The following is a 14774-nucleotide window of genomic DNA, read 5'->3' as shown; positions in this document are numbered from 1 at the left end:
AGATTGGATACTATTCAGTGGAGGTTATACCTTCCTCCACACCCTCTGGATCTAGATTCCTTCTTGAAAGCTTGTAAGCCAGTCACTTCTTGCCTTTGAAGCCCCCTCCCCCCATCACATTATATTTTTTGACGAAAGATTTTTTAAATGAACATAAATAATGCCTACGTGTCTTAAGGTCTACAAATACATATTAAGATCTAAAATCAGTTATTAACCAGAAATCTTTTATAGGGGCACCCTTTGAGTGTTCTCATTATCCTACTTATTAGTGTCTTTGTTTAAGTGATTTTTCAAAAAAAGGTAACTGGATTTTAAATGTTTTTCTGGGCTTCTCAGCTGACTGATCATGGATAATTATTTTAGCACTTAGTTGTTCATTATTTCACTTTAAAGACTGTCCTCAGCCTCCTTTTTTATCAGCTTCTTCACTTAAGTGTACGACACGTAAAACAGCAGTAATAAAATACCTAGCATTTGCCACAACCCTTAACTTTTGTATAGTCTTCCCATATACTTTATTCAGTTTCCCACAAACCCAATAATGCAATTAGTTTTAAAGGTTCATAGTAAGAGCTTATCTCACACTGAGTCACATGGCTAGTTAAGTAATAAGTTAGACCTTATTTGTTTCTTCTGAATCCAACTCTAGTAATGCCTTTTCTACTTTACTGCTCTCTTGTCACTGACACTGAAATAATAATTTGTTCTACCTTGAATAGCTTAAATTGTATGTACTCATATATGCCTTCATTTAATCTGTTAGACATACTAGTTAGAAGATAAGCTTTTAAATGTGTTTCAGTGACTACCAAAAGAAAGCTATCACTTTGTCTGGTCCTCATTCAACGATACGAAATTTTCAGGATCCAAATGCATTTGCAGTAGAAAAAGTAAGTGCCATCCCTAAACATTGCAACTTAAAAATATTATAAGTATAAAAATACTGAAATGTACATAAAAAGTGTATTTGATATAGTATTTCTGTAAGACTGTGCAGTGCAATTGTTTTGTGATAAAAATAGGGATGAAAGAGGTTGTTGTTGTTAAGTGCCATCGAGTCGGTTTTGAGTCATAGCAACCCTGTATAGGGTTTCCAAGGAGTGATTGGTGAGCTTGAACCACTGACCTTACGGTTCAAACCAGCTTTGCAGTTCAGCACATTAACTTGCAGCACCAGTATCAAAATGAAAAGCATGTGTGAATGCATCAAATGAAAACAATGCTATTTTGAGGAAGTAGAAATACTTCGTTGTTACTGGATCAAGCATTGTAATAGGGCATTTTACTGAGATCAGATTGTTTTAAACTTTGTATGATATATGCTAAGGAGCCCTGGTGGCACAGTGGGTTAAATGCTGGAGTGCAGACCAGAAGGTATTATGCGCTGTAGGATAAACACTAAACTAGTAACTGTAAAGTCAGTTTAAACCCACCAGCTGGTCTCAGAAACCCTATATAGGGTCGCTATAAGTCAGAACCAATTCAATGACCCTCAGCAGCAAAAACATGATATATTCTAATATATGATGGGTACAGTGGGTTAAGTGCTGGGATACTAACCAAAAAGCTGTCAGTTTGAACGCAGCAGCCACTCCACAGAAGAATATGAGGCCTTTGGCTTTGGTTAAGATTTACAACCTAGGAAACCATGTGCAGGAGTTGTATTCTGTTCTATAAAGTACCTATGAGTTACAGTGAACTCAGTGACAGTGGGTTTTTATGATTGGTGCTAGGGAGTTCCTAGTTGGGGCAAATAATTAAACACTTGACTACTAGTAAAAGGTTGGTGGGTACACACCCAAAGGCACCTCAGAAGACAGGCCAGGCAATCTACTTCCAAAAGGTTACAGTCTGAGAAACCCTGTGCACACATGGAGTCAACATGAATTGAAATTCACTCAGCAGCAGCAGCGTAGTGGTTATGAGTCGGGCTGCTAGCCTTAAGGTCAGCAGTCCAATACTCCAGGAGTTCCATAGGAGAAAGATGAGTCTGTCTGTTTCCATAAAGATTTACAGCCTCAGAAACCCTATACATGGTCACTATGTGTTGGAACTGACTTCATGGCACACAGCCACTACCACCACTGTAGACAATTAAGAGTTGGTGAAGGATCGGTGAAAACACTTGTAAATTGTAAAACATATTATTTGGTTGTTTATATGGAGAAAACCTCCACATCTAAATTTCCACTTTGGTTTATTAATTTTCCGTTAATTGGTTCTTTTAAAATAAATCTAATATTATTTCTTAGTGTTATCCTAATAGTAACTTTCTTTTACAGCAAATGGTTATTGAAAATGCACGAGAAAAAATATTAAGCAACAAATCTCTTCAAGAAAAGCTTGCAGAAAACATTAATAAATTTTTGACTAGGTAAAGTATGTTTCAGATGACTGATTATTTTTGTGTTGTTGCAGAAATATGCTAAAGATTCTTCTTTATATGTTATAGTGACAACAATATTGTTCAAGTACCTAAGCAAACAGATAGCAACCCTACTGAGCCAGAAACTTCAATTGATGAACTCCTGGGACTTCAGGTATGGGTAAACATGTGTGCCTCGCATATAGTTGAAATCGATGGTATTTTACTTTCATTTATAAATGATCGCTAGCAGATGATTTGTGTAGGTAATTTAAGATACAGGTTTCCTTCCTTCATAACCCAGTGTAATTTGTTCTTGAGAAGAAATTGGATAGTGACTTTTCAAATAGAACCTGTAACTTAGTCAAATGGGAAAAGTAATGATTCCTAACCTGTGTAATATCTCTAATCTACTTTTCCTGATATCAGTAAAACACTCTTCTATACTCTTAGAACAATACAATGTGGACTTCTAAATATAAAAAGTTTAAATAGTTCATTAGTAAATATATTTGTGTGCAGTAAAAAAAAAAATTACCGTGTTGATACAAAGTACATTTATTCTACACTGCTATAAACTTTATAGTAATAAAAAGTAATAATGAAATAATATTCACAGTTCCATAACAAATTCAAACAATTTTTACCCTATCAGATGAACAAATCACTTAAAAAGGAAAGGTTGCTAACTGAGTAGATAATTGTGTGTATGAAATGTACTGCTTACTAAGAGAAGAAACATAGGAGTTGTATAGTCACTGTTGCTTTTATGGTGGTAGTGAAGTTGAAAGCATAAGCTAGTAAAGAAGAGAAGTTAACAATATGTTTTGAGGTTTGTCTGTGGGCAAATACTCTTTGAAGAGCAGCCGAGCTTATGACTAGCACGTACATTCTTTTATTCAGACACTTGGACAAATGAAAACTTTCTTTTTTTGCATGCCCAGTGTGAAATTTTGATAAAGTTTTCTTTCAGATGATAAATTTTGAGTAAAACGATTGAAAATTTTGTAGCCTTATTCTCGTTAACCTTCGAAATCTTTTTTTTTTAAATAACTATTTGATGCATTTTCTCATAGAGAAAGTAAATTTGCTAATAATAAAAAACTACAGCCAGGAAGAAAATAGATTAACAGTACATCCTGGCAGGAAACTTGCATCAAAGGGATAGAACAAGCTACAAATCTTTTTTTTTGGAAGACAAACTCCAACTTATGAATGTTCGAAAGACTAGAGTAGACGGCAGAGATACACTAAAAATGGCCAATAAATGTCTGAAAAGGGGCTCATGTGAGCATACAAAGCAACTATAATACTGAAACATTGCTAATGCAGGACATTAAATGGTACAGCCACTTTGGAAAACATAATAACCTTGTTAGCTGCATCTACTCAAACCCAGAATCATAACTCTGCACAATTGGATTGGCCCATTGTGACCCATAGGATTGTCACTGGTTGATTTTGGGGAGTGAGCTGCCGGGGGTTTTCCCTAGTCTGTGTGTTATCTTCACAGTTGTCATGTTTGAGCCCATTGTTGCAGCCAGTGTGTCAATCTATCTCATTATGGGTTTTCCTTGTTTTCATTGACCCTCTACTCCACCAAGCATGATGTCCTTTTCCAGAGACTACGTCCTTACATCATGTGTTCTGCTGCTATTCATAAGGTTTTCTGAGGTTAACTCTTCAGAAGTGGACTTTGTATTCGTTTGTTCTTAGTCTGGAAGTTCCACTGAAAGCCATCCACCATGAGTTAACCCTGCTGGTACTTAAAATACTGATGGCATGGCTTCCAATATCCCAGCCACTCACCACAGTACAACAGACTTACAGGAGACTGACTGATGGACTGCACAGTTTATGGTCTGCCATTACTAGGTTTTTATGTGAGAGGAGCAAAAAATATATGTTCACTGAAGAACTTTGTATAAGCAGCATCATAGTAGTTTTATTCATAATTAACAAACTACAAAGAAACCAAATTGTCCATAAACAGAAAAATGAATTTTAACTTACTCATAAAATTGAGTACTACTGAACAATGAAAAGGAATGAACTACTAATCACATAACAGCATGACGAATCATTTCAAATGAATGTTGATTAAAAGAAATCAGACATAAATGTACATTGTATGATTTCATTAATGTAAGATTTAAAATAGCAACACTAATCTGTGCTCATTAGAAATTGTTGCCTGAGATGATAAAGGACTGCTAAAGGGAGGAATTCTCTAGAAAAAGGCATGAGAGTGTGAGTGTGAAAGAGTGATGTGTTGTGTTTTGATTGGTATAGTGATAATACGGTCTACAATTGCCAAAACTCATTGAACTGTGAGTTTAAGGCTTGTGTATTTTATGCTATATACCTTAGACCTCGATTAAAGAAAAATAGTGATTTCTTTGGACATATATTTTGAAATACATCAGAAATCTTTTGATTCTGATTTTCAAAGTTTAAAATAAAAGATTTACTAGAAAGCTGTTGTCTCTACCAATGACTTTCATTGCATTGTTTTCCTTTGACATTATTTACATTATTGTAAATTTTCAAGTTTGTAAATGTAGAAATCTTTGTTCAAGTTCCTGGCTTTCTCCTGAATCGTATTTCATTGAGGATTAGAAATTTTTTCTCTATATTTTTTCTTCATTATCAAAGTTCACTAGATTTTCGACTTTCAGACAAGTTTTTCTTGTGCTTTATGGTCATTGACAATCCACATTTTTGTCACTTCATCAAAGTTCTGTTTTACTTCTTGATTTTCCTAACCCATGGGATTCATTCCTGTTCTTCACCAAAACTGAATAATACAGCATAAGTATTCGTAGGCATAGTGTACTGAAATTTCTTTGAAATCTTCCATTTAGCTGGGGGAAAAAATTGTGCTTTTCATTCTATAATAAGTATTCATTTTTATTTTCTGAAGTAAAAAAAAATCCCTTAAATCTTCGTGTAACATTAATGCAGCAATAATTAATAAAAACACATAATACTTAATCCAATGACTTTGCACACAACCTCCAACATACTGCTGTGGGATGTTGCTCAAAATCAGATGTTATAGTTTGAGCAGAATTAGTTTAATCTGTTTGCAGTAACTTTAAGAGCAAACACTGTTAGTACTGGTTTTCTTCTGATTGCTTGTAAATGTGAGATCTTTGGCACCTCAGAACTCATAAAAACTTCTTTAGGAATGAACCTGATCCACAAAGAAGCAATGAAAAAAAAAAAAAAAAAGGTTAAAATGCCCAGTAAATATGGAAATACACTTAATTCAATAATAAATACAAATTAACACAAAGCATCACTTTTTTATTTATTAGACTATTAATGTTTAAAAATTGAGATTGTCCATTGTGGTGAGAATGTGTACATTCTTATACAGTCTCTCATGAAGGCTGTTTAGCAGTAGTCAAATTTTTAAATGAATATCCTTTGACTTGATGATTCCAAGACGTAAACAGCTGCTGAGATAAAGATTTTCTTTGTAATAGTATTTGCTGTAACAGAAAATTAGGGGAAATGCAGGTGACCAGTTGTGGAAATTGGCTCACTTATGGCATGTTGTTATTATTAAGTGCCACAAAGTCGAGTCCAATTCATAGGGACCCTGTATAGGCTTTCCAAGGAGCAGCTGGTGAGTTTGAACTGCCAACCTTGTGGTTGGCATTCCACATCTTATCCTTCAGTGCCACACCAGGACTGCAATTTATGGAATAGCCCTGCAAAAATAAATGTCTGATTAAAAAGTTTCTTCCCTTTAGAAAAAAAGTGGCATTTACCTTTTGCATCCTACAGTTTAAAAGATGAAAGTTTAGAAAATGCATTCCCACCAGGACACTAAAGATTTTTGGAAGCTGAAATGGACACAATAAGAAATTGCAGATGGCTCACGAGTAGTACTACCAGTGTTTCTGAAAGTAAATAAAATCATGGAGCTACAGCATTGTATCAGTGTAGGAAATAGTTTGGTTCTTTATCTTCTGTCTCTTCCCCAGAAACATTGTTGTCAGTCATAACTTCCAGCAAGAAATTCAACTAGCTCAAGAGAAAATCCCTAAAAATAGAGATCGTTCTGCAATATTGTGCTACAGCTTTGTGGTTGCCAAGTTTCCCGCATTGTCAAACAGCTTTCAGTTAGCTTTGGAAAACCACTTAAATATGAACAGACAAGCAAGAACTGTCAAACATTTGAACAAAACATTTAATATTTTAAAAACTAAAATAAATATAATCCAAATGAAATAGATTTCTGTTGAAAGAACTGGAAAGTAGTTGACAGTACAGTACACAATAGGAAGAAAATAAACATGATGAGACATTACGTTGTTAAGTGCTGTTGATTCCATCCCTATTCACAGCCACCCTGTATAGGGTTTCCAAGGAGTAGTTATATATGGGTTTGAATCCTCAACCTTGCACTTAGCAGTCCAATGCTTATCCTACAGTGCCAAACCAGGACTCTTATTGTGTGATTTTATTTCTAACAATATGTATGTGTATTGGTGGTGTTTGTTGTTGAGTTAGTTCCGACCCATAGCAACCCTGTATAGGGTTTCTGAGGAGCAGCTGGTGAGCTTGAACCACTGACTTTGTGGTTCAGCTGACTTTGCAGTCCAGCAAGTTAACCCACAGCACCATACCAGGACTCCATGTATATATACATAGTTCCTGTATTCATTTTACTTTAATGTTTGGTGATATAGCCACCAATCTGATTTAGTAGAATTAGGAAATATTCACCTTTTCCTTTTTTAATCTTAATTAAATTTAAATTAATAAATTTTAATTTTTAAATGAATACCCTATTGCCGTTGATTCCTACTGATCACAAACCTGAACAGCAGAATAGAACTCCATAGGGTTTGTTGGTGTTGCTATTAAATGCCTTCAATTCAATTCTGACTCATAGTGACCCATATAGGGGTTTTGAGGAGCTACTAGTAAGTTTGAATTGTCGACCTTTTAGTTAGCAGTCTAGTGCTTATCCTACAGTGCCACACCAGGACTCCATAGGGTTTGTTGTTGTTAAGAGCTGTCGTGTCAATTCCAACTTACAGCAACCCTTTATAGGGTTTCCAAGGAGCAGCTAATAGGTTTGAACTGCCAACCATGTGGTTCACAGTCCAGTGTTTATCCTACATTGCCACACCATAGGGTTTGCTTTTGTTGTTGTTAAGTGCTATCGAATGGATTCCGACCCATAGCGACCCTGTATAGGGTTTCCAAGGAGCAGCTAGTGAGCTTAAACCACCAGTCTTGCAGTTCAAATGACTTTGCAGTCTGATTAGCCCACAGCGCCACACTAGGGTTTGTTAGGCTGTAAATCCTTATAGAAGCAGATTGCCAAATCTTCCCCTTGAGCTGCTGCTGAACTCACGCTATCAATCTTTCAGTTAGCAGCTAAGTGCTTTAAACACTGTGCCACCATGGACTGCTTTTATATTTATAATTAGAATACCTTTTCTTTATTAGGAAATACTTAAACTAAAAGATTAGGAATACCAAATGTCCCCTCATCCCTTTGCTTATGTGAAACCACATTAATTCAGTTAAAATCATGCCTACAGCTCACATTTATTTTGCAGAGTGAAATCCATATGTCTGAGGAAGCTATACAGGATATATTGGAACAGACAGAATCAGACCCAGCATTTCAGGCACTCTTTGATCTCTTTGACTATGGTAAGTAGAACATTTCCTTTGAGGAAAGGTAGTAGAAAAGTTTCTCCAAATTCTTGGTAACCAAAGTAAAGCAACATTCCTGAGAGCGTCTGAAAATTTCCTGTTTCCATTATAGTAAATATTAGCTGTATACACGTGAAAGGGTATGTGTTTGGGTTTTAGGTCTTTTGTGGGTTTTTTGGTTGTTTTTGTTTATATTTATTTATAACTATAAATATGGGAGGTGATTTTGATTTCTGTTTCTGTGAGTGTTTTTGGCAGTCAAAAGGAGTATATTGAGATACACAACTGTATATGCATTATTCTAAACATTGTAGAATATTAAATACAAAAGGAAGGCAAAACCTGGCCATTGCTTTCCATCTTGTGGTTTAGTACAGTCGTTCACAAAGTGTAGTTCCCACAACAGCAAAGTAAACATTAGGAGCTTATTTAAAATGTAAATGATTAAACCCTCCAGGTGATTGTCATAAATGCTGAAGAACTACTAGTTTGTATGAAAAATCGTGTTCTTATATAAATCAACGTGTTTGAAAACACCCATAAGACCATAATTAAAACCAAAGTTTTTGACATTCCCTTGACCACTGTCAAGCAGTATTGATGCATATCTTTTTTTTAATTTATTTATTCACTTGTTTCCATATTCCCTTTTTAACAGGTAAGACAAAGAGTAATAAAAATATACCACAAGGCATTTCCAGTCAGCACATGGAATCCAATCCCAATGTAGTCTTAGCAGATGAAACTAATCTAGCAGTTAAAAGTCCTTTTGAAACCGAAGCATCTGGTAAGAATTTGGTTTTGTTAATATACTCAATCCCAATCTTAATATTTTTCTCCGATTTTCAAAAGCAGAAATATTAATTTGAAAGTTGTACAAATTGTTACATAGATCACTTTTATTAACCTCTACTTTAATCTTTACTTTTTAAGAAAAATAATTACTCCGTATTTAGCATTGTAATTAAAAAGTAAATTTTCCTTATTCATTCCTTTTTGATGCAGTAGATTTTTGACACGCTCAATATGATACTGTTGACCAGTTGTACAAAAGTCTTTAACATTTAACATAATTTTACTTAGCATAAATTAATATCCAATTCTTGGTATGATGAATAGGATAAGCACTGGACCACAAGGTCATTTTGAACTGCCTGGTCAGTAGTCCATACCCACCAGCCACTCTTCAGAAACCCTATCCAGAGTTGCTATGAGTTGGAACTGACTCAACAGCCCTTAACAATAACAGTAATTTGTAAGGTTGGTATGCAGGTATCAGTCAGTCGTATAAGTGACTGCTCAGTGTCTGTATCTCATCTGTCTAGGAGAAATTGTATACTATAGTGATAGTTTGGGAATTTGAGGGCTTATGAGGTTTTCAGTTTTAACTGCTATGTGTGTACTAAGATTTTTTTTTCATTTCTGTTTTCTGTGGCATACCAACGTAGCATATAAATTATTAGGCTCCATCGAGTCAGTTCCGACTAACAGTGACCAGTACAACAGAATAAAACTGTCCCATAGTGTTTCCTAGGCATATGATAAAAATTATTAATGAAGAAAGGCAGTGAATAAGTTCATCTAGACTGTTTGGCTAAAAGGTTGGCAATTCATATCCACCCAGAAGCACCTTGGCAGACCTGGAAATCTATTTCAGAAAAGGTACTACCTTGAAAACCCTATAAACGCAATTCTACTCTGATGAATGTGGGGTCACTGTGAATTCAAATCGACTGAACTTGACACTAACTAACAACAACAGATTTAAAATACTTGCCAGATTTTTGAAAAACATATTGTTACCTAACCTTGAGAGCTTGATAATCAGAACTCAACTAGAGGAAGATTAAAATAAGAACAAAACACATTTTGATAAAGGAAATGCAGGTACATTGATACAATTTGATGGACTAGACTTATACTCAGTGTGTTGTTGTTGTTAAGTGCTGTCGAGTTGGCTCCAACCCATAGCGACCCTGTGTAGGGTTTCCGAGGAGCAGCTATTGAACTTGAAGCACCGACCTTGCATTTCAAATGACTTTGCAGTCTGGCGCATTAACCCACAGCAACACACCAGTACTCCATGAAGATAGTAACTCTAAATACCAGCAGAGAGGGAAGGAGTCTTAACATCAAGTATCAATGCTATCCCTTCTCTACACAGGCAACTTAGACATATTGGCTACTTAATGAGGGGGCGATAAAAGCATGGAGCAACTGGCATGCAAGGTTTCAAGGGAGAGCTTAGTTTAATAGCGTGTGGGGAAAGAAAGAGTCCCCACTGAATAGTTTTCATCTTGTCTATATGGGTCTGGTTAAAAGAGATGGGGATAAGAGTCATGTGATTCGATAGTAATTTTTATCATGACTAATTGTGACAGTCACAATTGTAAAGGTAGAAGTTTTGTAACAAAAACAGGGAGTGGTTAATCTTACAGTCCACAATCAGGACCCTAGGATCATCAAAGGAGAACAGCACAAGCAGAATGATGAAGGCAGAGATGGGGCCATGGAGAGAGGGAGCAGCTAAGGACTCTAGATTCATGGGAAGTGAAGGATTAAGATGGCGGCCAGGAGGCAGACTTGCAGAATGTGCCCTTTGGTGGTTTAAATTATTATATATGGCTTGAGTGATTTAAAAAAAAAAAAAGCTAAAGTGAATAGAGAGAAACACTGGTAACTGATTGTACTTGGACGGTATTATAATCATTGTAATGAAACAAGGTGTATAATTTGTTGAATGTAAAACTGATGATCTACCCTGGAAATTTTTACTCACACCTTTGAAATTTTTACTCAATTCACAATAAACTTAAATTTAAAAAACACACATATTGTTACTGTGAAAAACAATGCATAGGCACAGTGTGCAATTCATAAAGCAAATACCCTTGTAACCATTCCCCAAGTGAAAGAATAGAACATTGCCAACACCACAAAAAGCCCACTTCTCACACCTTTCTATCACTACTCCCTCTGTCCCTATTCCTCAGAGAATACAAATACTATTATACTAGCTTCTTATACTTTTGAAAAACTTTTTTGCCTTTTCAATTCTGCCTCTATCCTGTCTACAGATGTTGTTGTTGTTGTTGTTGTTAAGTGCTGTCGAGTCGGTTCCGACCCATAGCGACCCTGTACAGGGTTTCCAAGGCTATAAATCTTTACAGGAGCAGAACACCTCATCTTTCTCCTGCGGAGCAGCTGGTAGTTTCAAACTGCTGGCCTTAAGGTTCACAGCCCGATTCGTAACCACTACGCTACCAGAGCTGTGCGAAATTTGTCTTCCTTCTCACCTGTGTTTTAAATGTCACCTCTGATTCCCATGCTGAAAAAGCCTAAAGGCTTTCAAATGCCATGTTTTGTCTTTTAAACGTTTGTGTTCTGATATCTCAGGCTACAATGCCCCTTTGAGTTTTCTACCTATTATATATAATATCAAGCCCAGTCCTCCGTTTCTTCTTAGGCTGAATATAGTTGAATGTGAATGTATCTTTCTCAAGAGCCTTGGTGGCACAGTGGTTAAGCACTCCAATGTTAACTGAAAGGGTGAAAGCTGTGACAGTCTGCTTCCATAAAGATTACAACCTTGGAAACCCTATGGGACTGTTGTGCTTCAGTTAACCTACACACTACACAAATGACACTAAACATCTTTCTTCTTAGAAAGTCTTCCCACTTTATTAAGAGTGTACTACTTCCCCAGTTTTTTGTTGCTAGACATAATTTCCACTATTCTTCCCCAAATAGAGATACTGTGTGCTCTTCACCAAATATCGCTTTACCAGTGTCATAAACAGCATTATATGATAGTCGACATAGTTTTGTTTGTTCCCCCTCTCTATTTTCATTTGGTTTATGTTAATGTTCTCTGTCCTAAACTGTAACTGCTGTAAAACACAGTGTATCATTGCTGTGGTAGTGTTTTTGAAATGCCCTTTCCTCTCATACCATCTATCACGTTTCTATTTATTTTTTCAAGATCATGAATGCAGTATCATTTTTATAACATTTTTCAGGTCTCCTGGGCAGAAAGAAGTGCCTTTGTTCCTGTGCTGTTACAGTTATTACCATGAAACAACTTGTAACTTTCTGTTCTGTACCTGCTTTCCTGACTAGACTGATAGTTCAAGGGCAAAGACTGGATTGCTCATTTTTCTGTGTGAATACCAACCACAGGGTTTTCCTTAGTAAATGTTTATTGAATGTTAAATAGTATACAATGAGGTCAAATACTGATTATACAAAATATACTTTGCTCCATTTCACCTGTAAAAATACAGCAGATATTTAATCAAGTCTATGAAATGGTAGAAGTTGAAAAGTCAGCTGTTAACTGAAAAAAGTGGATGTTTGGAGCTAGTACTTCTAAATTCTCGGTATGCAGAAAATGGGGGATAGAGTTTGCCAGCCTTTACTTTCTAGTATGTCAAAGATTAGTTACTTCATGGCGAATGTGTTTTGTAGTAAAAATGTCTTCCTCAGAAGTTTGACCATAACCACTATATCTTTCTACCATCCTGATATTTTGCAGATGATCAATCTAATCAGCTCCCATTTTGTACATATCAAAATGAAGATACATCAAACACTTTGAAGAATAGCAGCAACCCTGATGAGCTTAAACAGGAAGCCCAGGAACATTTTTCTCAAATAGGCTCTAGCATTCAAAAAAAGGCCTTTAAAACAGCTGGACCTATGGAACAGAAGTGTAACCTTGACATTACCTTTGAGACTGTGCCTGACTTGAATGACTTTAACCAAAGAGGAAATTCTGATACTGTATGTAGCCAGCATTGTACTGAATTATATACCAGTCAAATGTCCACCGAGACTGAAATGACTATGGAAGTTGACAAAAATCCTTTGCCTTCAAATGTGCCCAGTGACTCTCAGTTACAACCTGACCAGTCTGATATACAAATAGCTTCATTTATTTCACTTGGTGAAACCAACAATGAAAACTTAATTCTCTCTGGAAAAGGTTCACAACTTTTATCTCAAAATCCATCTAAAAAAAGTCCATTTTGTGAAACTCCTAATGATACAGTAAGACTTAAAACTAATTTTCATGGTTCCAAGTCACCAGATTCTAGTGAAATCCACCAGAATAAAAATGAAATAAATAATGTATTACCTATTGCATCGCAGCAACTTTCAGATTGCCAAGATAACTCTTCACTTCCAAGTAAACTATTATGTGTATCTGTTGAAAATTCAGGTTTAAATATATCTGAACAACAAGTAGATATTTGTCTTGGAGATCCAGTAACATCAGTTAAATTACCTAATGATTCGCTGTCAGTTGAATTAAAGCATACAGAAAATGGAACTCAGCCGTCAAAGTCTGAGAAAGCTGCTTTAGATTCACAAGAGTCTTCAGCTTCTGTTAAAGAAAATGGAGATACTATTTTTCTCTCTTTGAGTGAAAGTAATAATTGTGTTGAAGTGGCTTTGATGCCTCCAGAGGGTAATCCTGTAGAAGATAGTCACTCTCTTCCTTCAGAATCTCTGTGTCCCTCAATGGGAGATTCTAATGTTGAGTCGCAAAATACTGGTGATAAACCTAGGGACAACTCAACAGAGATAGATGCATCGAATATTGTCTCTCTCAAAATTATTATCAGTGATGACGCATTTGTTCCCTCAGATACTGAACTCAGCAGTGTTGTATCTAATAATATCAGTGGAGAAAACTTGCCAACTATAATATTATCTTCTGCCAAATCATCTACCAAAAATACAGAATTAGTTAAATGCCTATCTTCTGAGGAAACTGCAGGTGCTGTTGTATCTGCTGAACGAGTGGGAAATTCACCCTCAGTGGAGCAGGGTCTGTTAACACTCAAACCTGAACACGCTACAATAAGCAACCTTCAGAGTGAAGACAGCAACACTACTTCTGCAAATGTTGCATCAGGTGTATCTAAGGATGCAGGATATATACAGTTGATGCCAGCTACAAGCGCAACTTTTGGCAATTCAAATAATATACTAATAGCTACCTGTGTGACTGACCCAACAGCCTTGGGAACAACTGTAAGTCAGTCTAATGTTATGGTGTTGCCTGGAAATTCTACACCTATTGCTGCTCAACCTCCAGTACCTCAGTTACAGACACCTCCAAGGCCAAACAGTTTATTTGCTGTCAGCCAAACTATGTCACCAAACTTTTCCCAAGGTAACTTTAAAAACATACTGAATTTTCCTATGGAATAGAATCTTAATTTCTCTTGTGTGTGGAATTATTGACTAAGAGGGTAATCATGAGTAGGTAATATGAGAAAACTCTTCTTAAATTTACTCTAGCTAATTAATCTGGTAAAATGTGTTTCTTTGACTGTATATTATTTTCTCTATATAAGTACTTCCCAGTCCACATGCTGATAAACTTCTAAGAGAGAGAATAATTTAAAAAAGACTAATTCATCAAGTCTCCGTGTACCTAGTGAATTAAGTTATTATAATCTCAGTTTTCACAGAATTAACTATTTGGATAGACTTTTCAAGACAAAGCCTGAGTATCCCTTCATAAAAAATTTGTCATTTCTACTTGTCTTCCATCTTCCATAATTGATCTCTGTCTTTAGACCCTCTTCTACTTAGGGGTCTTGTGGTATTTATTACATGCAGTTTTATGTGAAGTTACTGATTGATAGATCTGTTATTTTGGTCGTTCTTAATTGTAAGTTCCTGAAGGGCAGAGCTTATGATAAGTCAC

The 14774-nt window shown here is 35.9% G+C and overlaps 1 protein-coding gene across 1 annotated transcript in view; it reads left to right on the top strand.

Moving 5' to 3' along the window:
- Positions 1 to 14774, top strand: part of NPAT (nuclear protein, ataxia-telangiectasia locus) — a 63529-nt gene that overhangs the window by 38244 nt on the left and 10511 nt on the right. Inside the window, exons 8-13 of the mRNA XM_006833959.1 lie at positions 806 to 893; positions 2286 to 2377; positions 2456 to 2543; positions 7954 to 8050; positions 8712 to 8840; positions 12588 to 14234. Of these exons, the coding sequence (XP_006834022.1) occupies positions 806 to 893; positions 2286 to 2377; positions 2456 to 2543; positions 7954 to 8050; positions 8712 to 8840; positions 12588 to 14234 (2141 nt within the window). The remainder of the gene's footprint in view (positions 1 to 805; positions 894 to 2285; positions 2378 to 2455; positions 2544 to 7953; positions 8051 to 8711; positions 8841 to 12587; positions 14235 to 14774) is intronic.

Source organism: Chrysochloris asiatica, unplaced genomic scaffold (assembly GCF_000296735.1).
Source record: "Chrysochloris asiatica unplaced genomic scaffold, ChrAsi1.0 scaffold00008, whole genome shotgun sequence".
Taxonomy (NCBI): Eukaryota; Metazoa; Chordata; class Mammalia; order Afrosoricida; family Chrysochloridae; genus Chrysochloris; species Chrysochloris asiatica.
The sequence above is the reverse complement of the archived record's forward strand: the minus strand, read 5'-3'. Positions and strand labels throughout refer to the sequence as shown.